The 27,992-nt window shown below is 43.5% G+C and overlaps 2 protein-coding genes and 1 long non-coding RNA gene across 4 annotated transcripts in view; 2 read left to right on the plus strand and 1 right to left on the minus strand.

Moving 5' to 3' along the window:
- Window positions 1–9,805: 9,805 nt before the first annotated feature.
- Window positions 9,806–27,992, plus strand: part of LOC125540329 (E3 ubiquitin-protein ligase AIRP2-like) — a 38,539-nt gene continuing 20,352 nt past the window's right edge. Inside the window, exon 1 of the mRNA XM_048703936.1 lies at window positions 9,806–10,132. Coding sequence (XP_048559893.1) covers window positions 10,044–10,132 — 89 coding nt within the window. The 5' untranslated portion in view covers window positions 9,806–10,043. The remainder of the gene's footprint in view (window positions 10,133–27,992) is intronic.
- LOC125540331 lies at window positions 10,860–26,381 on the plus strand. 2 transcript variants are annotated; one of them, XR_007297275.1, is made up of 5 exons: window positions 10,860–10,914; window positions 24,161–24,253; window positions 25,382–25,499; window positions 25,573–25,700; window positions 26,093–26,381. It is a non-coding gene; the product is annotated as an uncharacterized LOC125540331 (long non-coding RNA). The 2 variants fall into 2 exon arrangements; XR_007297276.1 differs by lacking the exon at window positions 24,161–24,253 and having other exon boundaries at window positions 10,895–10,914.
- On the minus strand, window positions 11,454–27,744 carry LOC125540327 (putative callose synthase 6). The gene is made up of 42 exons (XM_048703935.1): window positions 27,336–27,744; window positions 26,808–26,908; window positions 25,782–25,891; window positions 25,589–25,676; window positions 25,362–25,475; window positions 25,130–25,270; window positions 24,908–25,012; window positions 24,680–24,771; window positions 24,481–24,604; window positions 23,427–23,558; window positions 23,265–23,341; window positions 23,079–23,169; window positions 21,624–21,746; window positions 21,431–21,548; window positions 20,955–21,286; window positions 20,819–20,871; window positions 20,647–20,707; window positions 19,912–19,993; window positions 19,777–19,826; window positions 19,608–19,694; window positions 19,416–19,520; window positions 19,214–19,305; window positions 19,018–19,099; window positions 18,778–18,938; window positions 18,556–18,682; window positions 18,351–18,457; window positions 18,190–18,274; window positions 17,940–18,091; window positions 17,617–17,726; window positions 17,303–17,536; window positions 17,167–17,226; window positions 16,860–17,043; window positions 16,668–16,785; window positions 16,172–16,294; window positions 15,453–15,571; window positions 15,277–15,360; window positions 14,192–14,304; window positions 13,885–14,114; window positions 12,617–13,420; window positions 12,452–12,502; window positions 12,170–12,355; window positions 11,454–11,925 (listed from the first exon to the last, which is right to left on the minus strand). Exons 1-42 carry the CDS (start codon window positions 27,556–27,558, stop codon window positions 11,686–11,688), a joined length of 5,871 nt encoding a protein of 1,956 aa, XP_048559892.1. The 5' UTR covers window positions 27,559–27,744; the 3' UTR covers window positions 11,454–11,685.

Consider the following 27,992-nt stretch of genomic DNA (forward strand, 5'->3'; position numbering starts at 1 on the left):
ACGTAATTCCGATGAGATGACACATGTATGAACTATGGTTTAGAGAAACCTAAGCTGTCATTTCTTAAAAGGTTTGGGGCTGCGACGCTTATGTGAAAAAGTTTCAGGCTGAATAAGCTCGAACCCCAAAGCGGATAAATGCATCTTCATAGGACACCCAAAACAGTTGGGTATACCTCCTGTCTCAGAACCGAAAGCAATAAGGGATTGTTTCTAGAATCGGGTCCTTTCTCGAGGAAAAGTTTCTCTCGAAAGAATTGAGTGGGAGGATGGTGGAGACTTGATGAGGTTATTGAACCGTCTCTTCAACTAGTGTGTGGCAGGGCACAGGAAGTTGTTCCTGTGGCACCTACACCAATTGAAGTGGAAGCTTATGATAGTGATCATGAAACTTCAGATCAAGTCACTACCAAACCTCGTGGGAACAAGGATGCGTACTACTTCAGAGTGGTATGTAATCCTGTCTTGGAAGTCATGTTGCTAGACAACAATGAACCTACGAGCTATGGAGAAGCGGTGGTGGGCCTGGATTCCGATAAATGGCTCGAGGCCATATAATCCGAGAGAGGATCCATGTATGAAAACAAAGTGTGGACTTTGGAAGAACTACTTGATGGTCGTAAGGCTGTTAGGTACAGATGGATTTTAAAAGGAAGACGGACAATGATGGTAAGTATCACCATTAAGAAAGCTCGACTTGTCGTTAAGATGTTTTCCGACAAGTTCAAGGAGTTGACTACGATGAGACTTTCTCACTCGTAGCGATGCTAAGAGTCTGTTGGAATTATATTAGCGATTACTGCATTATTTATGAAATCTTGCAGATAGGATGTCAAAACATTGTTTCCTCGACGTTTTTTGAGGAAAGGTTGTATGTGATACAAACCGGAAGGTTTTGTCAATCCTGAAAGATGCTAATAAGTATGCGAAGCTCCAGCAATCCTTCTAGGGACTGGAGTAAGCATCTCGGAGTTGGAATGTATGCTTTGATGATGATCAAAGATTTTGGGTTTATACAAAGTTTATGAGAAACTTGTATTTCCAAAGAAGTGAGTGGGAGCACTATAGAATTTCTGATAAGTATATGTTGACATATTGTTGATCAGAAATGACGTAGAATTTCTGGAAAGCATATAGGGTTATTTGGAAAGTATTTTTCAATGGAAAGCCTGGATTAAGCTACTTGAACGTTGAGCATCAAGATCTATAAGGATAGATCAAAACGCTTAATGGTACTTTCAAATGAGCACATTCCTTGACATGATCTTGAAGGTGTTCAAGATGGATCAGTCAAAGAAGGAGTTCTTGCCTGAGTTGTAAGGTATGAAGTTAAGACTTAAAGCTCGACCACGGCAGAATAGAGAGAAAGGACGAAGGTCGTCCCCTATGCTTAAGACATAGGCTCTACAGTATGCTATGCTGTGTACCGCACCTGAAGTGTGCCTTGCCATGAGTCAGTCAAGGGGTACAAGAGTGATCCAAGAATGGATCACAGGACAGCGGTCAAAGTTATCCTTAGTAACTAGTGGACTAAGGAATTTTCTCGATTATGGAGGTGGTAAAAGAGTTCGTCGTAAAGGGTTACACCGATGCAAGCTTTGACACTAATCCAGATTATTCTCAGTAGTAAAACTGGATTCGTATAGTAGAACAGTTATTTGGAATAGCTCCAAATAGAGCGTGGTAGCTGCATCTAGGAGATGACATAGAGATTTGTAAAGCACACAAGGATCTGAAAGGTTCAGACCCGTTGACTATAACCTCTCTCACAAGCATAACATGATCAAACCCAGAACTCATCGAGTGTTAATCACATGGTAAATGTGAACTAGATTATTGACTCTAGTAAACTCTTTGGGTGTTAGTCACATGGGGATGTGACCTTGAGTGTTAATCACATATCGATGTGAACTAGATTATTGACTCTAGTGCAAGTGGGAGACTGTTGGAAATATGCCCTAGAGGCAATAATAAATTGATTATTATTATATTTCTTTGTTCATGATAATCGTTTATTATCCATGCTAGAATTGTATTGATAGGAAACTCAGATACATGTGTGGATACATAGACAACACCATGTCCCTAGTAAGCCTCTAGTTGACTAGCTCGTTGATCAATAGATGGTTACGGTTTCCTGACCATGGACATTGGATGTCGTTGATAACGGGATCACATCATTAGGAGAATGATGTGATGGACAAGACCCGATCCTAAGCATAGCACTAGATCGTGTAGTTCGTATGCTAAAGATTTTCTAATGTCAAGTATCATTTCCTCAGACCATGAGATTGTGCAACTCCCGGATACCGTAGGGGTGCTTTGGGTGTGCCAAACGTCACAACGTAACTGGGTGGCTATAAAGGTACACTACGGGTATCTCTGAAAGTGTCTGTTGGGTTGGCACGAATCGAGACTGGGATTTGTCACTCCGTGTGACGGAGAGGTATCTCTGGGCCCACTCGGTAGGACATCATCATAATGTGCACAATGTGATCAAGGAGTTGATCACGGGATGATGTGTTACGGAACGAGTAAAGAGACTTGCCGGTAACGAGATTGAACAAGGTATCGGGATACCGACGATCGAATCTCGGGCAAGTATCGTACCGCTAGACAAAGGGAATTGTATACGGGATTGATTAAGTCCTTGACATCGTGGTTCATCCGATGAGATCATCGTGGAACATGTGGGAACCAACATGGGTATCCAGATCCCGCTGTTGGTTATTGACCGGAGAACGTCTCGGTCATGTCTGCATGGTTCCCGAACCCGTAGGGTCTACACACTTAAGGTTCGGTGACGCTAGGGTTGTAGGGATATGTATATGCAGTAACCCGAATGTTGTTCGAAGTCCCGGATGAGATCCCGGACGTCACGAGGAGTTCCGGAATGGTCCGGAGGTAAAGAATTATATATAGGAAGTGCTATTTCGGTCATCGGGACAAGTTTCGGGGTCACCCGTATTGTACCGGGACCACCGGAAGAGTCCTGGGAGTCCACCGGGTGGGGCCACCTATCCCGGAGGGCCCCATGGGCTGAAGTGGGAAGGGATCCAGCCCAAAATGGGCTGGGGCGCCACTTCCCCTAGGGCCCATGCGCCTAGGGTGGGGGAAACCCTAAAGGAAGAGTCCTAGGAGGGGAAGGCACCTCCTAGGTGCCTTGGGGAGGAGGGTTTCCTCCCCTTGGCCGCACCCCCCTAGGAGATTGGATCTCCTAGGGCCGGCGCCCCCCCCCCTAGGCCCCCTATATATAGTGGGGGGAAGGGAGGACCTCATACCCTTGCCTTTGGTGCCTCCCTCTCCCTCTCCAACACCTCCTCCTCCTCCATAGTGCTTGGCGAAGCCCTGCCGGAGTACTGCAGCTCCACCACCACCACGCCGTCGTGCTGCTGCTGGAGCCATCTTCCTCAACCTCTCCTTCCCCCTTGCTGGATCAAGAAGGAGGAGACGTCGCTGCTCCGTACGTGTGTTGAACGCGGAGGTGCCGTCCGTTCGGCGCTAGGATCATCGGTGATTTGGATCACGACGAGTACGACTCCATCAACCCCGTTCTCTTGAACGCTTCCGCGCGCGATCTACAAGGGTATGTAGATCCACTCCTCCCTCGTTGCTATATGACTCCATAGATTGATCTTGGTGACACGTAGGAAAATTTTGAATTTATGCTACATTACCCAACAGCTTGACCGCTCCTCCACGCCCCAGCGAGGCCACCGGCACAGGGCTCCTCCGCGCGCTCCCGCTGGGGCTCGAGGCCTGGACGGCGGCGCGAGCAGAGGATGGCTGCAGCAGAGGCGCGAGCAGAGAAAAATCTCGCGGGGGAGGGGATCCGCGAGGAGGAGAGGAGGGACGGCGCGAGGGAGAGAGGAGGGGGCGGGCGGCGCGGAGAGTTTGGGTCGACGTGCGTTGGATACAAGGCTTGTCCGCCCCATGTCCACTAGGCGGGCAGGTGATCGAAACGGACACGAAACGGACCGTTTGAATCCTTGCGTTGGAGTTGCTCTAACAACTTAAAAAAAAACCTCCAGAGTACCAGTAAGAGAAGCGTTGCACATCACACGCCCCCAGTTTGATTAATTATCGAAACTACTCTTCACAGCTTCCACGTGATGGAAACGGAGGAGTCGCGGCAATTACCGCCGGCGCTGCGGAGGAAACGCCAAATGGAGCCCGCGGGCAGGCCGCCAGCCGCCGTCGGTTTCGTCCGGCGCCAGCGGTTTACGAAACGAACTGCCAGTGTTATCACGGCACCGGCTGCGTCTTCCACGGCACGTCGCCGTCCTGGCGTGTCACCCAACCGCGGGCTTCCTCTCGTCCGTCCGTCCGTCCGCCGCTCCGCTCCGGCCGTTGGGCCGCGTCGCGTGCGCCCGGCGTGCCACGTACTGCTCGCGTTTTTTTTTGAGCAAAACGTACTGCTCACGTGCACTGTCCCTCACGTCGTCCCCACCGTACTGGACAAAGCTTGCCGGACCGGATGGTGGGTGCCGCTGACATGGATGGCCCACCGTCGTCGAGTGCGGTCCGCGGGCCCGAAAGCGCGTGATCCAAGGCTGGGTGGGTGGGGGATGGATAAGGGCGGCACGGCGGCATGGTCGCTGGGGACACGTCACCGGCGCGTCGGACCTGCCACGATCCGTGGATAAGGTGGTAGCGCAGGCACGTACCAGCCGTGTCCGTTGGGCGCGCCAGTCACGGCCGGGCACGTCGTCGCGGTCACGTGTCCGGCGCGACAACGAGTCAGCCTTTTGGTTTTACTATTCGTTGCTTTGATTTTGTTTCTTTGGATTTTGTTTGCTTGGCTGCGGCTGCAGTGGACTACGTGCAATGAAACGCGCACGGGTAAGGCCAACTCCACCGTTCCCCGAAAAAAAAAGGCCAACTCCACCGCGCGATCCCAAACGAACGTCCGGATTGATCGGATTTTGTTCCTTTAGGGCGCCGATGGGTTCGCCTGTGTCCGGCTTTATCAGATGGGTTGTGCGTGCGCCCGCCGCGCGGCCGCACCCCAAATTATGTCTGGGGTGGACGTGAATAAAAAAATATAAAAACTAGAATGAAATAACTAAAAAAATAAATAAAGACATTTTAAAAAAAACATAAAACATATATAGGGGCGGCCACAAAACGGCCCAGTTTTCACGGCCACTTAAAGGACCCAGTTTCATAATTAACATATAAAAACAAAATAAAAAAAAGCTTCCCGCGCGCTCCTGCCGCGCCTGTCGGTGCCGTGGCCGTCGCCGTCTTCACTGGCCGCCGGTGTCGTCGTCGTCGCTGACGAGATCGACGTAGGCCGACGGCGTCCACAGGTGGGCCGGCGGTGCATGGTAGACGGGGGCGGGCTGGACGGCCGAAGGTGCCTGCACCACCTCCTCCCGTGGCGACGCCTCCCGCTCCGGTGACCGCGGCGGAATGGGGCACCAGTTCACGCCCATGCCGGCGGCCATCTCCGGAGCAGTGCAGGACCAGCCCCACCCCTGGGCCAGCAGCTGCTGGAACGCAGCCACCGGCTCCTCCTCCTCGGGGATGGCTACCTCGCCGGCGGCAGAGCGGGCCGTCATCTCCTCCAGGTTCTCCCATTGCCGCTCATCGTGCGTGTACATGGAGTCCTCCGTGACACGCGCCATGAGACGGGCCTCCTCCTCCTCCGTCATGCGAGGAGGTGGTGGTGGCGATGGAGATGGCGACGGCGACGGCGTGGGCGTGACGCCGCGCACCCGCCTACGCCTGTGCTCCTGGGGAGCAGGCGCTGCGCGCTCCTGTCTTGGCCGCCGCGGCCCCGTCGAGGTGCCGGCGAAGAACGACGCACGCCTGGTGTCGTGCTCGTCACGAAACTAGGTGTCCCAGAGCCCGAAGTCGGGGGCGTATCTGGGGTCGTAGAAGAGGTCGTCGGAGAGGAGGCGGCGGCGACGCTCGATCTCCTTGTCGCGCGCACGGCCGCTCGTCGGGACCGGCGGGATCGGGACCCGGTCGGCGGAGAGATGCCAGTTATTGAGGAGATGGACGTCGCTCCAGGGGAGCGGCGTCCTCGTCTCCTAATAACGGCGGCACACCGATGAGCGGACGTAATGTCGGTCGCGCTCGCCGGCGGACGTGGGCACGATGGAGAAGACGGGTGGCGCGGGGGGCCCGGCGTGGTGGCGATGGCAAGCCGCAGCGGCGTCCCGATGAGGAACCAGCCTCGCGGTCGTGCTTGCCTTTGCGGCCCATGGCTGCGGCCGGCCGGCCGGCGAGGTGTTGGGTGGGGTTTGGGACTGGGGCTGTCGGGTTTTGAAGAGGCCGCGGGATGACGTGGGGAGTGTGGACGATGATCCGTCCACGCTTCCCACTTAAAGAAGGACGACGACTGTTCGACGTGCGGATGACAGGTGGGGCCGCCCGCTCGTGTGCATTGATATGGGCGGGTGGGAGGTAGGTGGCCGCCTGCCACGCGGCCCCGACGCGGACGAGGCGCGCGTTCGTTTGGTGTCCGTCGTGACCCAAACTCAATGCAAGTTTACGCTTGAAATGGGTCGGCCCGGACACAAAATGAACAAGATGGGTACGGGCCGTCGCGCACTGGGCCGCCTCTTTTGTCCATTTTATCCTAAATTAACGGGGCCGGATAAAATAGGGTCGCGTGATGAAGTTGGCCTAAACAGTGTGGAGTGAAGTAGTACTGCGGGCTAAGGTGCGCTGCGGGGGTGCTATTGGATCGAGAGGAGTGACTCGGCCTGTCGGTGGCTCGAATCTTGGCACACAAATGCAGGGTACGTACTAGTACGTTCCACGTTAATGTTCGTGCAATGGGACCAACTCACTGACTGCCTGGCTCACCGGCCAACAGCAACAGGCGAGCATTGGTTTGCTGAATATTGGAATTGTCAAATATTAGCAATATCAAGACTCGTCAAATAGTATTGACAACTTTATGTGAGATACACGAAATAACTTATAACCAACTAAGTATAGTACTATTTAGCGCAATGCCAAATTTTAGCACCAAACCAATTATGCTCTTGGTGCTCCAATCTGGATGGATAATTTACCACAGGTAACCCAACGTGCACCATCAGCCTGTCCGCATATTCTGGAATCGAACTATTCAAACATTTTGTCCTCCAGCGAATATCATTAAATATATTCAAATTGATCATTCGTTCGAAATCACACAAACCAGCATCAAAATAGTGAGGCTTTTGAGGAGTCCGGGCGTCCGCCATGTCGGACTCCAATAACACAGACCCACCTAGAACCCATTTCTCTCTCTCTTTGCGTCTTCTCTTGCTTAACCGCATTCACTCTAGCAGACTAGCCTCCCACCTATTTGCATTCATGGAGAAACAGCAACCAAGAGGGTGCAACTATTCTCAGCTCGAGCTCAAATCAACCTGCATGAATAGCAAAATCAAAAAAAAATCAAAAAAATCTGATTGTTTTGTGCGAAACATCGACAAATTTTTTGAGTGTTTCCAAAATTTCATCATGAAATCACATCCGCGAAAAGGGTGGCAAAAAATAATCATGATCCAAAAATGTCATTTTTAAAGCATTTTAAAGTGCTGATTTTTGTAGTTATTGCGACTTCCATGAATGTCATGTTTTACATCTCTTAAAACATTTGTTAAAGTTTATCACACTAAAAATTCAGATATTTTGTTTTTCATCAGGTTTTTTCGAAACTGTTCACCCGAGCTCATTTGAGCTTGGGAGTAGAAGGACACTTTTGCAACCAAGAAGCCTACTTTGCTTTAAAGTCAAGCAAACTTTCTCCTCGCCAAACCATACCAGCACAATTCTCATCCACTCTCAATCCACTAGTCGCCACACATCACCACAACTCTGCCGCCGTGATGGCCAAGAAGTCAGACACTGAGAAGTGGTAGCTAGCTCCCGACTCCACATTCGGGGGCAGCTCCCTAAACTGCTTGCCGCTTTGGGTGTTGGGGGAGAAGGTGGAGATGTTTGAGGAGGAGGCCACCCTCATTTTCAAGGAGGAGGAGGAGGAGTATTGTCATTATGCACTAGAGGTTGCGAAGAGGGATCCAACCCTCGATGAGCATCCAGATTGGAATACCAAAACACGCTTCGTTGTGTGGGATATTTAGCACGACGACATGTTGGCCCCCTATGATGAGGAGGATAGACCTCGATCACACAACTCATATCGACGACCACTTGCTCCAAATCGGACGACGACGGCTCGAGCGATGACGCCTGAGAGAGCACCCCTATGAAGTCAACTCCAACACCTCACCTAGTGTTAGTTAGGAGAGTTGTGTTACTATCGCATTGGATGCTAATTTTAGTTTTAATCCGAGAAAGGAACCGACCACCTGAAGAGGCACACCGAGACAACTACCAATAAAGCTCAATATATATTCACATGACACTCTGCCTCTTTTACATTTTTTTATATTTGTTTCTTAAATTTTTAGATTTGTCCATATATTTTTAGATCTTTTTGTATTTTTTTGAATTTTTAAAACGCAGAAGGTCCACAAGGCCAAATACTACCCATAAAATCGAAACACCGCAGTGGATGGCAAGGTAACCGTAGTCGCGCACTGGCAGGATCAATTGTGCTTCTCTCAAATTGTTTTTTTCTTTGTCAGTTTTTTCTAGTTTTTATTTTTCTTTTCTTTTTTCAATTTTGTGTTTTTGAAATATGAGAACAATTTCCAAATAAGTAATTTTGAAATCATGAACATTTTTGCAAACATCATTCAAATTCATGAACGTTTTTGGAATTGTGATTTTTTTTAAAATCATGAACATTTTTGGAATTAATGAAATTTTTTTGAAAACCATGAACACTTTTTGAAACCACGAATTAATATTTTTTGAGTTGGCGAACATTTTTTGAATTCGTATTTTTTTACAAATGCGCAAACATTGGTTGAAAATCTCGAACATTTTAACAAATTCATGGACATTTTTTAATTCATTTTTTTTGCAAATTCGAAAACATTATTTGAAATCGATCGTGAACATTTGTACAAATACACGAACATTTTTTGTAATCATGAAGAGTTTCAAAATCATAACATTTTATAAATTCTTGAAGTGTTTTTGAAATCATGATTTATTTTCATATCATTAAGATTTTTAAATTTGTGAACATTTTTTGGATACCTGGAACATTTTTGAAATATCGGAAGGAATTTCAAATTCATGAACAAAATTTGTAATCTGAGAACATTTTTAAAATTTGTGAACTTTTTGAGGTTCAAGATATTTTTGAAATCCAATAATGCTTTTGTAATCCAATAACATATTTTCAAAATCTAGGATTTCTTTTATAATTTTAAACATTATTTTGAAAATCAGAGCTATTATTGAAATCCTGGATGTCTAATAAAGAAGAAAAAAACTGAACATAAAAAAAATACAACAACAACAAAGCCTTTAGTCCCAAATAAGTTGGGGTCGGCTAGAGGTGAAACCCATAAAATTTCGCGACCAACTCATGGCTGTGACACATGAATAGCAAGCTTTCACGCACCCTTGTCCATAACTAGTTCTTTGGTTATACCCCAATCCTTCAGGTCTCTTTTAACGGACTCCTTCCATGTCAAATTCGGTCTATCCCACCCTTTTTTGATATTTTCCGCACACTTTAGCCCTCCGCTATGCACTGAAGCTTCTGAAGGCCTGCGTCGAATATGTCCAAGCCATCTTAGACGATGTTGGAGAAAAAACAGGCGAGTCCCGCCCCGAAATGGGTCGGCCCAAAGCACGTGCCAGGCCGATCCCCGAGCTGGGGCCTTCGGTTTATGTTGGCGTGCCAGCCCATATGCTTACTGGTAGCAACAGAAGTTGCCTCCAAAAAAAAAAAGGAAAAAGTGACGGGGTGGCCGGCGAGCCTGCTTTCGGTGGAGTGGAGTGGAGCGGAGCGGAGAGCGAGCCTCCACTGTCGGCGGCGCTGTCGCCGTCGCCGTTGCGGTCGAGGGTTCGCGCGCGCGCGCGGTGGCGTTCTAATCTGGCCCTGCTGGGCTCTGGTGGCAGTGTTTAATTCGCCGGCGGCGGCCTCTGGTGGCGGACGAGGAGGGGGGAGGGAGATGGCGGCAGCGGCGCCGTGCGCCGCGCGGAGGTCGTTCAGGGAGTCGCTCAAGGTGCTGGAGGCCGACATCCAGCACGCCAACAACCTGTGAGTACCCCCCCTCCCTCCCGCGAGAGAATCCCCTTCCTCAATTTCTTCAGTCTAGGGTGTGCTGTTTCCGACTGAATCCGTCTGTCCCCGGTGCTCTGCCGCAGGGCGTCGGACTTTTCGCGGGACTACGACGGGGCGTGCCTGCAGATGCGCATGTCCTACATGCCCCGCTGCGAACATTTTCCTCTTCCTCCTGCAGCGGACCGACTGCAGCATCGCCGGCGCCCCCGGCCTCCTCAGGATCCCCATCTACAAGGTACCTCTCTTCTGTCTCCGGGCCTGTGCTTCTCTTCCAGAATTTGTGCCATATATATTGTGCTGACAGTGCTCGTTGTGGCTGTGTTCTTACCGAATCTTGCCTCTGCTTCCATTGTCTCTGCAGGTTTATGTGGACGGCACCACAACCATTTGTCCACCCACGAAAGGAAACCCAGCACCAAGGAATTCTTTCTACGGTAACTAAACAAACGTCCTGCAGAAACTGAATAATAAGTACAGCCTTTGCGGTTAGGACCTGTGAACTGAAAATTTCCCATGTCTGTCTGTCTACCGCAGCTGTGACATTTCCCTCCCTTGTGCAACTGGAACACGGGATCAGCGACACCGACGACCCGAGGCAGAGGGTGGTGTGCTCGGAGAGGTACAGGAGGAGAGACGGCGAGGGGGAGGATAGCAAGAGGCCGGTCTCCAAGATAGAAGAGGAGTGTGGGATCCGCGTGGAGTTAAACAGCAGGGCTGTGCTGCATCCACGACATGTGCATCGAGTGCTACAGCCAATGGTGAGTGAGAACAGGAACCTGACCCTCGCGTATTTTTTTGTTTTGTTTTGTTTCTCTGCCATGTTTGTTCAGTTCAACTTCAACCAACGAGTAATTAAGCTGGCATGACCATCATTTATGGAAAATATGCAGCAACCTCTGCATCTGCTCACCAGCTTCGTCCTTGGTTCCTACAAGGCCTCACCTTCTTACAAGTTAGGTTCTTAGCAGCCTGCTTCCGGTCCCGTCATGCTGGAGCATGCGCCGCCTGCCCCCGTCGCCCCAGAGCCCGCACAAGACTCAAAAGGATGCAACGCGTTAGCTAGGTTCGAATTGATTGATATGTAGTTTTGCTTTCAAAATTTCTTATGTTAATCATTGAACACTACCAAATCAAAATCTAATAAAAACATGATGAGAAATACTAAAGATTGTTTAAAAACTGAATTTAGCATTTAATACATGTATCCCGCAAATGCACTAACGACCTTGGTAGCTTCCCCATATAAATATGTGAGAAGAGAGGATGTAGGTCGAGAGGCAATGAGGGACAGTTGGAGTGAAATGTGATGCAGCAGCTCAGCTGTAAACAGGTGCTGCAAGGCTAGCTTCACGAGCACATTCAGATGACCTGGTGCACAAAATAGTATGTAACATGGCAGCACATAATGACAAAATATACATGGGAGCGAGGTCAATATATACCATGGCCTACTATCCATATGTTCCTTAAAGGTCAACCACATCTCAGAGAAACTAGCTAGGGAGGGAAATGAAACATGAACTGGTCATTCATTCGAACTCCCCAATGTCCTTCTGTCCGGCAAGGATCCTTGAGATCTGGAGGCCCCGGCTGAAGGCCTGGTTGAAGAGCAACCGTGTCTGGAACTCTGAGACAAAGGGAAACCACGACAAGAAGCCGATGGGAAGGAAGAGGATGAGACCCATGATGTTGTCATATGCCCTCCCTAGCTCCTGGATGGAGTCCCACAGTATAGTCCTCTCGATCATTGGAGCGCATGCTTGCCCAATCTGCGAAGAAGGAAGGGAGGCTCAACATAAGTATGCATGCATGCTACTAGAGTTTGCTTCTGATCAATAATAAGTTTTTCAATCCGTTAACTAGTAGAGAATTAATTAATTAATTAGTCAGTGTTGTTTTCTGGTTCTGTGCTTGTTCGCACGCTCATGAGCAGGTAGACTTTTTGTTGTTGTTGCATATACATACAAATTAAAGCTCGCAATTAATAGTAGATAAATAGAGGGTTTTACTCACCAGAAGAATACACCAACCAGTTGGTAGGAACCCGAGAGTACAAGCCAATACATCCGTAATTGTTAGGCCGCCTATAGCAAATAGGACCGCCATCACAGTGACAAAGCCAAGAAAGAGAATGCCCTTCAGGATGCGGAACATAAGCTGAAGATCTGTCCCAAATTTCTGCCGTCCTATTGAAACCATCTGAAGAGAATTGAGGTACAACATCCAGATCCAGATGTTATGCATCCATCGGAGGCAGGTAACTGGTCAAAATTAAACGAAATGCCAAAGCCTTACCTTCAATACTACTAGAACCGTCAGCATAACCAGCCATGACAACCCATACACCTAGAGGTGGATCGACAGGAAATGAAAAGTACATCCATTAGGATACACTGCAACCAGGCTGTATGCACTAGTACAAATTGATTAAAGCACATCTTAATTATGTAGAGAAAGTACCAGAATGCTTGTGCTGTGGCGCGCAATTTTGAGATGATACACAATACCATACTGGTAGATCAAGAAACGAAGAGACATGAGGATTTCCAAGATGAGAGCACGAATGCTGGTTTTCCTGAGGTGCGCTTGCTCACTTCTCCACCAAGCCTCCCAGCTTTGTTCCCCAGACATACCGATACCCCCACGGTTACCCATCCACTTCCTCCAATCTGTCCAGTCATCAACCGTCTTCTGCCACTCAAAGCATGATGGATTGAAGATAAATGGTGCAAACAGCCAAGATGCCACCATGAACCATATGGAGAAGGTGACAAATAGGTACAAGCTCGTGCTGGTGCGGTACGATCTTCCATAGGCTAGATATACAACCAGAAGTATCAACAGCTCAAGTCCTTTAACAAAGTGGCTTCGGGAGTACATGCGATAATTTTCAGCAAACTTTGCATGGTACACAACAAACCCACGTCCTGTAGGTATGTATTTGGCGCCACCATGGAGAATTGTCCGCCCGTAGTAGTGTGTTTTGGTGCCAAGCTGGAATGTGAAGAACACAGAGGCCAACTGAAGCTGCATGATGATGAACTCTCCTAATGCTGTGCGAAATCCCTTCTCTAAGCCCACTTCCATGACCATTGGGAGGACAAGCAGCAAACCAAGCTGGAAAACTGACTGTGAAGCGAGTACATTTTGAAGAGGCTCGATATTCTCCTGAATACGTGGATCCAGCAAAATAGACTTTTCCAGACCACTCAAGACGAGATATAACCTCCCATACAAAAATACATAGACTGTAAGTACAGTAACCTGAAAGGAGGAACTATGGAGTCAGTATCCCAAAATACATATATGCAGAATGAACACATAATACGTGTTGTCCTGTTGAGACCATGGCCATATTATCTGTAAAATTCATGGATAATAACTGAAATCCTGAGAGTGACCATTTTAAGGAAATCGTATTAATGATGCCAAACATTGTTGATTTTCATTCAAATGATGATATTGCTGCTTAACCATTTTAACATACTGGTGCATGATGATACAAATGGCTTGAACTTCGATCATCTCCACCTAATTCTCCTGTTTTCTTTCACAGGATTTTTTTAATCTATAAATAACTCTCATAATTTGGATTTTAAATAAATATTCACCACGATTCTCTCCTAGCTACCTACGGTCCAATAAAAAAATGCATCAGAAAGGAGATAGCGTAGGCATTACTTAGAGAAAATGTTCCTCCTTGATATCTTAAGTTAATGTATTCTTACCATGCTACTGAAATAAAAGCCAACTGTAGTGAAGTAGAAAGATAGCATTCTGTAGAAGTCAAATCTGCGTCCAAGACGATAGATGTCACGACTCAATGTTTGTTCACCATTGCCATTGGCAACCTTAGCTTCAAAGCTTGAAATTTGGTTCATTCCCACATCACGTCCTTTACCAACTTGCATGTACTCATGATGTGTGATATTTCCTCCTCTCATTGTTGAATTAAAACCTAAGAAACATGAAATTCAGTAAATGCATTTTCAGTAAGGGATGACTGTAAAATGTTTGCAAGAGATGTAGACTTACCTGAAAATATATCTTCGCTTAAATTTATAGTCTTGGAAGCTTTACTTATGCCACCCCTAGTAATATGGAAGAGTCTATCAAAAATATCAGGATGGCCATAATGGAACCGAACCCTGCAGTGGTACATTACAATGAGTTAGAGGGACACAAAGCCTCATGATCAAAAGAAAATGCGCATCTTGCATACATAAATAAACATACAAACATGAGAAAGGATTGAACAAAACTATTTAACAATATGACAAAAAGTTTAGTGATCCTTGCTTTCATCTCGTAATACTGTTAGTTGCCTTTGTACATAGTACGATTGTCTAACATGGTCTGACATATTTGTGCAACAATTTACCAAACGATCTTGAATTTCTTTCTTTACCCACCCACTAAACCTTCATATTCCCTAAATTCATGATAGTCTACTTGACATAAGTTGACGAGATCACAGCAAGTAAATAAAGATTACCAGGCTTCCCAGCAAATTGTCAGGACTGGGCGGACCATCTTAGCAACTACAAGTAAATCAAAGATTCTAGAGTATCTCTGGCCACATACAAAGTGTCACTTTATGAAAACATGGTTTTATTATAAATTTCAGCAAAGTTGCAATTCGTGGTTAGAACAAAAGTACATATTAGCTACAAATTGTGGAACTTGAATTGTAATGGTTTTAAGGGGATACCAATCACAGTTAGCTCTTCTCTTTTGTCTAACCATAACTAGCAATGCTTTAACTCTTTATATCAGACTTACATTCTCCTTCAAAATAAATCCAATGTTCTTGCCCTCTTTGTAGCACATTATACTATTTTTCTAGACTACAACTATATTTGACAGATTAGGAATGTAGTGTAGAGCATGTACATAATTTATTATACTTTATAAATGTTTAAGACTTAAAGTATCTAAAGGAAGTTATTTTTGGCACGAATTCCTCGCAAGATAAATCTGAAATAAATTAAAAATACTCCCATGGTCATGGACTTGTGGTTTGACCAAAACGGTAGTGGAACTGACGGCCAACTCGAAAAAAATCTATTAAAAAGCTTGGATTAATAGTTCTATACGAAAATAAAAACAATGGTACATACTTGAGAGGATTTGCCAGAACTCGCTGTCCAATCGTAACAAAGCTGGTCTCTTGATTTGACATAAACCAAGCAAGTGATGAAACACTAGATAGAAAAAAAGGTTACTTACAGAAAAATATATCATAAATGGGATGAACAAGATGATATTGGACAGAACTTTGGATAGATGGATATACCTTCCAGTAAAAATATGCTCCCGGAGACCTAATATAGTGGGTTTGCTCTTTCCATATTTGTCACTCTCGAACTCCTCCAGCACATTTCTCATTTTAAATGCCTCTTCAAGGTAATTATCCTACAAGTAAAGAGGCAATAGTTACCAGTAATTTATTACCATTGTCCTGTTAATTTAAATATCTAGGAATAGTTTAGGACCTTTAGGTTAGTTCTAACTGACTCCACATGGTTTCCCTATGACTCCTACATGCATATATTGACCATCTGGGCCACAATTCAGGTTATCGTTGTTTCTCTCTGCAACTAGCATGGTATTGGTATTGTAACCAGCATTGGGCTCAAGACTTAGATGTCACAGTTTAAGAGAATGTTCTCTATAGTTGCATGTGAACATGATTTTTAGTGTTTTTGGGCAGAGAAGAGTGTGCGGCAGCAAATGAACACGATCCAGTAGTACAATTGGATAGTGAGACTGTTTTGAGGTGTGTTTTGAGAATGTCGACCAAGTGTAGTTAGCTGTACCCAGTTTTTACCCCAAAATTCACAAATGGCTGATGGATCTGAGTGAAGATGCCAAGGATTCATAGGAGTGAACCAAGTCACAGCTGCAGACCACATAAGCCTACATTGTTGACCTGGCTGGGCCTTCTTCGACAAACAAAGCTGATAAACTGGTTGACTCATGGGAACACGCACAATGTGAAAACGGAAACTGTACCTGATTCATATCAATGACCTGGAGTGCTTCTCCCCTGGTGAATATTATGGCATGATTTTGATTTTCAGGTTTTCCCTCTCCAATATTTGTGGGTTTGCCAGGAAGCTTGATGCGGTAAATTTCCTAAATCAAGTTTAGCACAAAATATAAAAATGTCACTGAACTAAAGATGCATATGCAACAGATGGTGAGATGCTGCTTTACATGAGTTTTCTGACTGTATACAACAACCAGTGAGTAAAATATGATGAGAAACTACTACCCACATACTCCCTCCGTCCCATAATGTAAGACGCTTTTTGACACTACACTAGTGTCAAAAAACATCTTACATTATGGGACGGAGGGAGTACAAGTGTAATTTTTGTTTAAAAATATTATCTAGAAAAGGAACATAAAAAATGAAGTATTCTATGTTTAATTAGAAAAAAAGGCGGTAAAGATTTTGTGCAAATGATGTTAAGTGAAAATATTTATCTTTATATTCAGCAAGTACCTCATCATACTTCTCACCCACTCCTTTGACAAGAACAGAATAATAAGTCTTCTCTGTCATTCCATCTTTATTCGGAGCTTCTACCTCGTCAATATAAGCAATCCGCAATGACGGGTACCTGTGCATTTTAAATATCAGATGGATTGTAGTAACCTTAATATTTAAGAGAAATGAATGTGTTAGATTTTGTACATCATCATGAGGTTAAGGATGTTCAGATAGCGTGCTTTCTCTTTGGAATCCTTGGATACTTTTTGCATGCCATAGACTTGGCAAGAGACAACATAGGTGAATTTGATATCAGCAATGGCCAGGTCCATATCTGCAACGGACTCACCATCTTGATAGGAAGGATCTGTTCTGCGATCCAATTTAGCTGCAACATACTAATGGACTCAAAAACATATGCAGATTTGCAAAGAATGGAATGAAAATCATGGGCATATTCGGAAAAAGTGAAAAATAAATCATGGAGAAAAAAAGTTAATCTGACCAATACCATTTTTATCTTGACTACATTGAATCTCAAGCGCCTTCCTGTAGTACATCATTCCTCTCACTAGCACAATAAAACAGAGAGTTAGATAACAAGATAGATGTTCGTTCATTCAACACAAGAGAGTTAGTGACTTTACCAGTTCTGGTGAGTGTCTGTCCCCTATAAGATGCCCAGAGTGAGATCTCATCCATCCTTGCTTTAAGGAACTCATCCTTTGGTTCTAGTTTTGCACGCTCAGTAGAGTTAGTGACTTTGCCAGTTCTGGCGGTTTGTCCCCTATAAGATGCCCAGCGTGAGATCTCATCCAGCATTGATTTACGGGACTCCTCATCCTTAGGTTTTATGCGCTCAAAAAAATTCTTCCATTCATCTGTCAGCATGCAATAGTTCATTGTGAGCATTTACTGACAGCAGAAGATAATCAACATACACAACTGTGAGATAAATGACCTGGATATATTTTCTGTAAATAGAAAAGGATGGATATCCCATCCTCATTTTTTTTATGAAGATCTTCTGTCGAAAAGAGCACCTCCTCTTTGAAGTATGGAGTTAGAACACTGATGTGAAAACAGAAATGCTGTTAATTGGATATTCTCCAGCAAAAAATAATCGTAGAGCAGCACGATCAAAGCGTCAGAAGAAACAAAACTAACAGAGAAATCTATAGGTGAGTTCACCTAACAGTTCAAAAGGAAATTAACTACGTGCCAAGAAACAAAAAAGGATTGGTGAAAGCATAAGGTAGAGGGCTAGCAAGTTGGGTCTCTTACCTGAAGGACATCATGCTGCTGACCTGTGGAGCCCTTGGCATCTTCATAAATAGTGAGTTTGCAAAGAATGTCATCCTGCGCCGAGCTTCCAAGTTTATTGGTACATAAATTGCAGATTCTTTAGTTGTCAGCAACAATCGAAGCCTAACACACTGTTAACACAGAATTCCAATAGATAATGAGGACACCACTATTTGTAAACTTCTAGAAATTACTGCTATGGAAATAAGTTGCTAAAAAGATAAATGACCTTTTCCCTCCAAGCTTCATCCTTTATCGAGTCCAGATTTATATTTGCAAACAGTTGACTCTCTCTGTTCTCATCCTTCAAAATACTGGGATTTGCAAGAAAGTTGGTTGTCATAACTTATTCCTGAAGGTGCACATTTCGGCAATCAGCATAGTTCTTACCCTTGTCCGTTCTTCATGATATCTTGTGTGATGATTTCCATTGTATCTTGTAATAGATTGGCAATCTGTGTCATTTTTACTGTGTCATTCCCCTCTTGCTCAATATCCTGTAAATCGATTGAACAGTTTTTGTAGTGTTGAAATGAAAATATTGTATGAAAAATATATCTTGCTAAGAAATCAAAAGAATGTTACTTATCAGTACCAATAGTAGACCTAGCAGCTTATTGAATTTATCGCTTAGCAGATGAAGTTCATCCAATCGGAAATCTCTCACAAGTGACCGGTTATGTATGCTCTCTTCAAGATTCTCACGTATTTGATCAACAACTCTGTATCCATGAAACAATGGAATAGTAAATCAATTAGTTAGCGACATAAGCACATACTAAATTAGTTTCTTTTGAAGAAACACGTTATGCCTTACTTCATATCACTTGTTGCTTCTATAAGGCTGTACAGAATATCTAACAATGTCTCGTAGCACTCTATTACGGCATAATAGGTGTATGGATCCTGTTTTATCCTCCTTAGTAGTTCTTCATCCCTTTTCTTGACACTCTTTGCGATATCAAGTGCCATTGGAATCTAAGACATCATAGTTATGAGCAAGTATTACCTCAGAGAAAATCGAGTGGTAAACAAGTGAATAATTAAATGAGCGTACCTTGCTAGCGAGAAGGAAAGGAGGCCACTGAGTAACGCTAGTGTCACCCACAGATGATGGAACAACCAATAAATCTTTCTCGCTTAGAAGCAAACACAAAACAATTTTAGAAGCATGTCAACAAAAAGAAAAGAAAGACCAACATCAACAACAAAAGCATGTTAACAAAAAGAAAACACTAACAGCAACAACAAACCTATTGCTTATTAAGTCTTCCTCTCGCAAAGAGCTGATGAATGCATTCCATATGTAAGAGAACTTCTTTTCCATATGTGAAGTCAGGTCATCCTGGTGAAAAGATTTTACACAAATATCAGACGAGACAATTAATCAGCTACTGTGTCAGCCAAAAAGAATGTCTGAAAAACGATTTCTAACAAAGTTCAGAAAATTTGAACCTGCCCATGTCTCTTTGGTTCACTACGATGTGTAGGCACAAGATTTTTACCAAAAGCTTTTGGGATTGCCTCGAATCTTGATCTTAACATCCCAAGGGTTCGGATCTGCAGGAAGGTAAACATTCTGCAAGCTTTACTAGCAGTAGGTAAAACATCAACACTCCCAAGGGTAAAAATAGACATGGTACGAACCTCTCCCAAGCGGCTGAAGGCACCATTTACTCCGCCACATACTGTGGAAAAAATAGCATACCATATTTGCGTATCCATGAAGTATACCTATAGGAAGAATTAAGATTATCAGCCTGGTATTTACCCCCCCCCCCCTTCCCACACACACAACACATGAATTGATACATACCATGACAACTGGTGCCCATATAGTAAAAACAACACCTAAATTATGCTGCACTGTGAAAAAGTAGCATCCTATCAGTGTTTGAAACCTTATGTAATGAATTACATTTGATAAAGCACCACTACAACATAATCTTACAGTATGGAAAGAACTCGTGCCAGATGTATCTCCCCCGTCCCAAAAACATAATTGTCTTGGTAGGTCCAACTAGAGGAGAAATCTGCCAACAGTGATCACAACACAAAATAATGTCAGTACACTTTCAGTATTTGAAGCTGCTTAAGAGAAAAAAAAAGCAAGGTCACTGGGGGACAAGAAAGAAATAAGCAACTGAAGGCGTTTAGGATTTGCACTTAATTGATACGGCCCAACATGGGTATATATAGAACACGGAGGAGGGCAACATATGCGAAAAGCCAAAGATTACAATAAATATGAATCATGATACATTAATCAAGTTGGTTAGCATCCATGTTGCCGACTGTAGGAGATGTCCGTGCATGTCCCATGCACTATGACGTCTAACACCCCTCCCCCCCCCCTACCCCACCGCAGTCGGAGCGGGAGTAGCATGGGAAATGTTTTTTAATTGAATATCCAATGGACCAATTTCTATCTAACCAATCTGAGTTTTTTAATTAGTTAGTGTTCAAAGATAAAAAGTGTTAGACTGCTGACTTTCTATAAGAGGACATCTGTTTTGAAACGGATGGAACACAAATTTGAGTAAAGTGCAAAACAAACTAAAAACTGCTGGATTATTTTGAGCAAATACTAGCCATTACATCATAAATTTGCTTAGCAAACAATCATAAATCCAATGTGATACTTGAACTAGTAAAAATGTTATTATAGTGGCTAGATTATACCAACCTCAACATAATAACTGAAGGCGAGCTTGCATATAAGCAATAGAATCCAGAATGTTGTGTACCTATTTTACGAAGAAAAGTGTTTAGTTTTAGGCAAAGGTGGTAAGAGGGAGAGGGAGGGGGAGGGAGAGGGAGAGGGAGGGAGAGGGAGAGGGAAAGGGAGAGAGAGTTACTTAAGAAGTGAACATGTGTCCTCATACATGCCTCGGGCAACATATAATTTTGGCTGATTAGTAAAAAACATGTCAGAACCGAGCACTAGAATCAATTTGACTAAGAAGTCAAGTAGATAGATCTAATCAAATATACCTGCGTCCACCACAAAAGAAATCTAACAATGTGAGCATTTGAACGCTCCAGTTTCCTTCGAATTGGTAGAAATATGAAAAACAAGGCACTGAAAATGTTCGGCAACATGTAAAGAGCAACTGCAACATTATAAATTGATTGACTCTGGAAATTGCCGATCCAGTTGCTGAAGAACTTGATAAGGCCTGTGGGATTTTGAATAGAACTTGTGTACGTCACTGGAAGAATTATCAACCAGCCAATCGCTACAACAAATTTCAGAACATGCCGTATCATCTGCGAGCAAACTAGGCTCCTCCAAGCCTTCCAGTTAAGAACTATCTCAAGTGTTGCTGAAAAAGTTTAAGAGATCAGTAATTTCGAATTCTATCAGAAGCCAAAAGGAAATTAAGCAAGGACTGCTTGAAATTGAAATAAAACAACTACGCAAGGTTCTGAGATTCTTGAAGTTCCTGAGACTAAAATTGCATCTGTACCTTGAAGGAAGTTTAGAAATGCAGCTGTTATGAATATTGTCATAACATCTCTGAAAACAGTTGGTTCGAATATAGCAGAAAGTGATCCAGAAGGGCTCCATGCAATAATTACCATGGCCTAGAAGGAAGAAGAAAACATGATATGGCAAATAAATAAACATGACATGTTTTAATTCAATGATGAAGCCCATACCTGGAAAGCTAATATGAAAAAAGCCCACATCCGATCAAAACTTCTGAAGAGATGCAAAAATGTACGAACTTCAACAAAATTTGTTTTGGACATCCTCCTCCTGCTGATCGAATGACCACGTTGCTTCATATGGCATACATCTAAAGTTAGTTCTATGCTATCAAATGTACTTAGATTTCTTTCAGAAAAACACATATGAACTATCAAATGCAAATGCATACATGTCCCATCGGAAATTAAGATTACATGTTGAATGCAACTGCATACATGTCTTCACTGGACATCTAGATTTCATGTATGTTCGTTGAAAAAAGGGATATATATCATGTGGGGCCAGCATTACTGTCAGCACCCTAGGCCCAAGGGGGGTGCAGTTGCATCACCTCAAACCCAGAAGGGTGCAGGTGAGCCCAAGGCTTACTGTCGTAGAAATTTATCCCAAGTTGGCACAATTGCTTTCCTCTCACGGCAAGTAAGTTGTTTAGATTGATTCGCTTATACTGAGTTTGTTGGATCAGTTTAATAGGGTTGGCTCCTATGCAAAGGATGAGGTGATTGAAAAATGCAAGGTTCACCCCTTTTGGATCTTCAAGAGATAAACAGAAACCGGAATCAATCTGATCATCTCCACAATCCCTATTTCTACCTCTGTCGCCATTAGGGCACCGCCCAAACCCCAAGGGTGTGCAGCTACATGCCTACATCTCCCCTCTCCCACTACTAACTTATCCAATCCACATCATGTGATGTTTTGAACATGCTTTCCATTTTGTTCATTTTCTTTGGACAACTCTCAGTTCTTTCCCACCATTTTACTAAATTCCCACATCCTCAGTAGGTATATTGCATGCTACATTTGGCTTAGTTCTCCCCAGTGAATTGAAAGATGATATAAAAATAGAGTACAATCATTTTTCAAAATCATCAGAATCTTATATAATCAACTGCATTACCACTGTTTTTGTATCCCTGCCCTCTTCCTCACTATGCATGGCGAGTTTATGTCTACAATTAGCAATTTCACTTACTGGAATTCATTTCGTTGCTAATACTTTGGAACAATGTTTTTTTGTGTGTTTCCTTATATTCCACTTTTCGCTAATGTTTTTGTACGTATCATCCTTTCACGTTTACTTTTGTTTGCCCCTGGAGCAGTTTGAGGCTTTGAGGAGCCACAAACTACCCAGTTCCCAGGCGTATCACAAATCTAAGACCAAAATATATTTTTTTTCATTATAAACGATACAATTCAACAGAAGCTTTGAGGAACCTAATTAAAACCATGTAAGTAAATAATTTTTCACATTTCTAGGAAATTAAACAAAGAGTTTATCATGAATTCGTTAAACCCCTAATAATTTATCACAAATCCTAAGAAGTTCAAAGAATTGAGTATGATAATAAATAGTATATGTTGTACAAAAAATATGCAAAGGATTAGTCAATACACAATACCTTGATATTATTATTAGTTTTCGTAGGACTCGTGAAAAAGTCAGAGGCTTGATTCATTGGCCACCCAAGCTGTTTGAAGCATTTCTTTGACCTGAATGTGTGGAGGAAACAATGACTAGTAAGAAGTGATTTCTTAGATCCTACTGATAGGTAAAGCACAATGATGAATTATCAAGAGTGACTTACCAAAAATATTCATTCAGGTCATCATAGTTTCTCCACCTTGAGTGGCTGACAGTACCATGCTTACCCATTACAGCTTCCTTTCATACCAAATGAACATTAAACGAGTAAGCATAACAAACAACATTTAGCAAGGAACATTATACAAGACACCCGAGTACATACATTGTAAATAACATTGTAGATGGGTTGGATAACCAGCTGTAGAAATGCATCATCACTCCCCTCTCGTTGGAAGGGTGGTTCAAAAAATCCTTCTCTTCTATCAGATATTATGTCATATAAATCCCTTGCCATCTACATCATGAATATAGGGTGAAAAAGATTGGTCAAGAAATCTGTGTATGTTTAGGAAATGCCCAGGACATTAGCCTTGGGATCTGTTTGTGAGAAAAATGTGAAGCTCTAACATAAGTGTTGCATAAAGCTTCATTTTCTAAAGTATATCTGAAAAGTGTCATTCATAACAAAGTAATAACACATATGTTGTAAAAACATCAACAAACAAAAAAAGACATACATATTGTTTGTCAAGTCATCTAGTATTATTTTGTGTGCTTCATTGTTACGTAGTTCTCTTGGAGTCTATGCTCATCCGTAATGTTTTCCATGCATTACACCATTTACACATGGTAAAATTTATTTTCTTTTCTAGTGGCCTTGAAATGTGCTAAAAATGTGTAGACTGCTGAATTTACAAAAAACAGACATAGCAAATTGTTCTTTGTTTGGTATAGATATTGCCTGAAATAATTAGCCCATGACAATCATCTTCCTCACAAAACCTCATCATGTGCATTTCCTGGTACTCATGTTAATCTCTCTTTTTCATGGGAGTGATAGCCGACCAGAATCCATTTGCATACCTCAGAAGTAAGAAGTTAATTTGTTGTTCTCAGGATTCTACAGTATCATGAAACCGTTGACCCTTGGAATTCTATCAAAAGACACTTCTTCTTCACATGGTTATATAATCACTGCTACACGAATAGGTATGTGAAGTTCACCCATACTCACTCAAAAGCTGAAATAGCTCTATAACAAAAATATTTGACATTTACTGCCTTCTTAGCGTTACGGTCACTCTGCATGTTTAAAAAGAAATTGAACATACTAGATTTTCAATAAATCTGCAACAAAGTGCGACGAAAAAGTTCCCATGTGAGGGGTATGTATCAAAAGAAGATATCTTAGATGCAAGAATAAAATTACCACTTACATGGTGGAAGATATAACAAAGGCATTCCGGCATAAAGCGAACATTAGAAGCTTCACCCCAAATCAGCAAATACAACCCTATGTAAAGAAGTTCTGGTTGTTGTGTGGACTCATCACGTGGAATTCTGCATGGAAATTATTCACAGTTAACGAGGGTAATTTTGAGCACCATGTGTGCAATAAAATGTTATATTATTTACTTGATGTTTGACTCCAAATGCAGATATCGGCACCATGAAATGTAATTTTGAAAAACTTTCTTCATCAAGCGATCAATTGTATTGCGATGTATCTGCAAGGCATATTAGAAGGTCATGAATCAATTTAATATGGACACTAATAGGAGCAGGAATCCAGTTGCAAGAGGGATTCAGCAAAATGAGTTGATCCAGCATAAGTGACAGAAAGAGGTTCACAGAAAGATTTACCATGTGAATTTGTCTTTCACCCTGGTGGACATTATCAATTCCTCTCATATCCATGTTAGCAAGCAGCAAAATCAAATGTTCCTTTTGATTCTCCACGTTACCTTTCTACAACAATAAAGCAGAACATAGTATGAAAATCTGAAACAAGTAACAGAACTCCTTGGTGCCTAACCACCCAGCACAGAGTCTAGAACCTAAATCCAAGTATTAGTTAATTTCCACCTGAAATCCAAATGTTTGCCAGAGCCAATCAAGCAAGTCATTAACAACAGGCCCTTCTATCTCTTGAGGCACACTAGTCGGATCTGGCCTTGGCATTGGAAGATTCTGTGTCCAGCGAAGAAGCTCCACTGCTGCTTTTATCTGCAGTTCTCACACACACAAGATAATCATTCAGGCTACATGTGGTATAAAAGAAGTCAATGCAAATGAAATTTATACTACATAACCTGACCTCAGGTATTTCCATTACAGGTTGTGTGGGACCGGAAGTAATATTGAGGGGTAATATGTTGTAATGTGAAAAGGAAGCTTTCTTCTTTTCAACCCCTTCTGCGTACTCATCAAACTGCAAAACACATACATATTCCAGGTTGTAATAACGTTTCATGATGTGCAAATAAGCCATGAAGTTGAAATAATAATATGATCCCAATTATTTGCAGTCATTGAATGTCGAACCTTGGTGTCAGGCCCAGGCTGAGGTGACACCGTTTTTAGCACGTCGTATAGGACGGATGCAGTCTGATAGTATTGGCCCATCTCGTCCCTACGTGTCATACATACAGAGAAGGTGAGAACATAGCTTAAGGATGACTTTTATTTAATTACTTTTACAAATAACTTGTTAATGCAATGCAATGCTCAGGCTTACGGCTTTCTGTCTTGAAAACCCTCCAGATATTTCTTACAATACTGCTCATAGAACCTCTGAATCTCTCTTGCATCAGTCGACGCAAGCTTGCGGTGTGTCTCCTTTTCATCCTGTGAAATAACAAGCAACAAACATGTTTCAAGACGAGCTGCAAACAATCCACAATGGCTATATTAAGATTTATATTATTGTTACAATTGTTTGTACATCAAAGCACTTTGTTTCAGATTATTTGTTTTTCAGAAAGAGAAATTAGACGACTCCTCACTCAACAAAATTCCGCGGGAACTAACATAGGCTAATGGTTTCAGCATGCTATATTCCAAGTCGGTGGAGGCATGCATCATCTAATCGAGTACGGAGACAAGCTATTGCCAGTAATTCTGAGTCATCTGTGATACAACCAAGACCGATGTTGGTGTTGGTGTTGGTGTTGGTGGTGTTGTTGTTGTTGTTGTTGTTGTTGTTGTTGAGACATTGTTGCGCGTTAATGGACTACCGGTCATGAATATTTACGTGCCAAAAGTACTTCAATTTTGGTATACTCCTATATATTATATAACAAGAAGGTCGAGGGTTTTGTTGCGACGGCCTGTAAAAGATGCAGCTACAGGACCTTTACGTGCGTATCAAGATAAGCACATATGAGATCCTTTATGTGCACGTGATTGCTTTGGTAGGCATGTGATGCACCAAGGAGAAGAAGGGTCCGAATCTTTTTCTAATAACTTGTTCCATTCCATGCAATGCAAGGAGAAGAATCCCAACGTGACAGATGAAAGATTAAGTTCCTATGTGATTTATTTATTTTCCCTTAAGCAGGGGAATAGTAATTTATTTTATTTTTGAAAAGGAGGGCTCCAGGCAGAGGAATAAATACAAGAGCATAACAAGCAACCATTTGTTTGTTTATAAAAAGAAATGCTGCATTTCAACAAAATTACTTGGCCGGCCGGACGAATTTATCATGACACCAAGAGATGATTAATCCTCTGCTTTTGCAGCAAGTAATTTGGTTACACATACCTTTTCCAGCCTATGCAGCAGATAGGTTTTGAACTGCCGAACTCCGCGCCCGCTCGAGATCGGATCCATGTTCTGCACCTTCTCGAGTGCGGTAAAACGGCCTTGTGTAATGTAAGACAAGTCAATCAGTCAGGTGGAAAACAAAACAGAGGAGCAAATTGTACATGCAGAGCTACATGGACAAAGTTTAGTACTAGCGTGGAAGTGAGGCAACCACATATTCTGAACTAAATTAAGTTTTTTATATGACATGGTCGGTTTACTTATACTTCATCTTATTTTTTGAATTTTCTCAAGGGTAATTTTCCTACAGTTGGTGTTATAACTTGTATGGTTGACATGATAAAAAATTATTCTGAATAAACTTCATCTTAGACAAAAAGGAAATGATAACGAAAGGATCATCTTGTTTGGAGCACTCCTTGGACGCATGCATGCAGTACTCGTGTAGCCAGGTGGGAGCAGAGATAGATCGGTAGGAAGCAGAGCATGCAAGTGCAGAGTAATAATCGATAACAGTGTACTGACAGAGGTATGCGACGCGCGGGTTCTCGTCCTCGATGGCGTTGGCGGCGCGGAGGATGGGGACGATGGGCGCGAGGGAGGAGGGCACCAGCTCGCTCTCCTCCTCCTCGCCGGAGAAGCCCTCCGTCCGCATGGTGATGGCCCGCGACAGGTTCCGCGGCCCCATCGACAGCTGCCGCTGCGGCCGAGACGGCCCGGCGGCGCCGCCGCCCGACGCCATGGACATGCACTGTGGCTGCGACGGTGGTCGAGCGGAGAGAATGCAGAGCTAGCGAGGGTGGCGGTGGTCAGGTGCGGGTGGTGGTGGGGGTGGTGAGGAAGAAGGGAAGGGAAGGGAGCCGAGGGAGGCAAGGCATCGTCCTTTTTTCTCTCTTCTTCTCGAGGGAGGGAACCGAGTGTGTGTGTGTGTATGAGTGTGGACTGTGGAGTTGGCTTTTTCGCTTTGGCTTTCGGGGCGGGCGGCAGCTTCCTTGTTCTGTTGGGAGGGAATGGGATGGCCGCGCAGGGAAGCAAGGAATTCAACTCGAACTACTGAAGCGCTGGCTGACAGGTGGGGCCTGGTCCTGTCTTTTTGTCCTCCTCTCTTCCCTTCTTCTAATCTAATTTAATTGGTGGTGTTGTGCTCCTGCTACACACCATCCAGCTAAATGCCCGTAAGAT

This window comes from Triticum urartu, chromosome 2, assembly GCF_003073215.2.
Source record: "Triticum urartu cultivar G1812 chromosome 2, Tu2.1, whole genome shotgun sequence".
In the NCBI taxonomy this organism is placed as follows: domain Eukaryota; kingdom Viridiplantae; phylum Streptophyta; class Magnoliopsida; order Poales; family Poaceae; genus Triticum; species Triticum urartu.

Coding starts and splice junctions, on each gene's coding strand:
- LOC125540327 (XM_048703935.1), bottom strand. CDS start 27,558: ATGTCCATGGCGTCGGGCGGCGGCGCCGCCGGGCCGTCTCGGCCGCAG. Junction 20,872..20,954: donor TTCTTTTGTGGTGGACGCAG/GTATATTTGATT, acceptor TTTACTAATCAG/CCAAAATTATATGTTGCCCG. Junction 18,275..18,350: donor ATCATGAAGAACGGACAAGG/GTAAGAACTATG, acceptor TGCAAATCCCAG/TATTTTGAAGGATGAGAACA.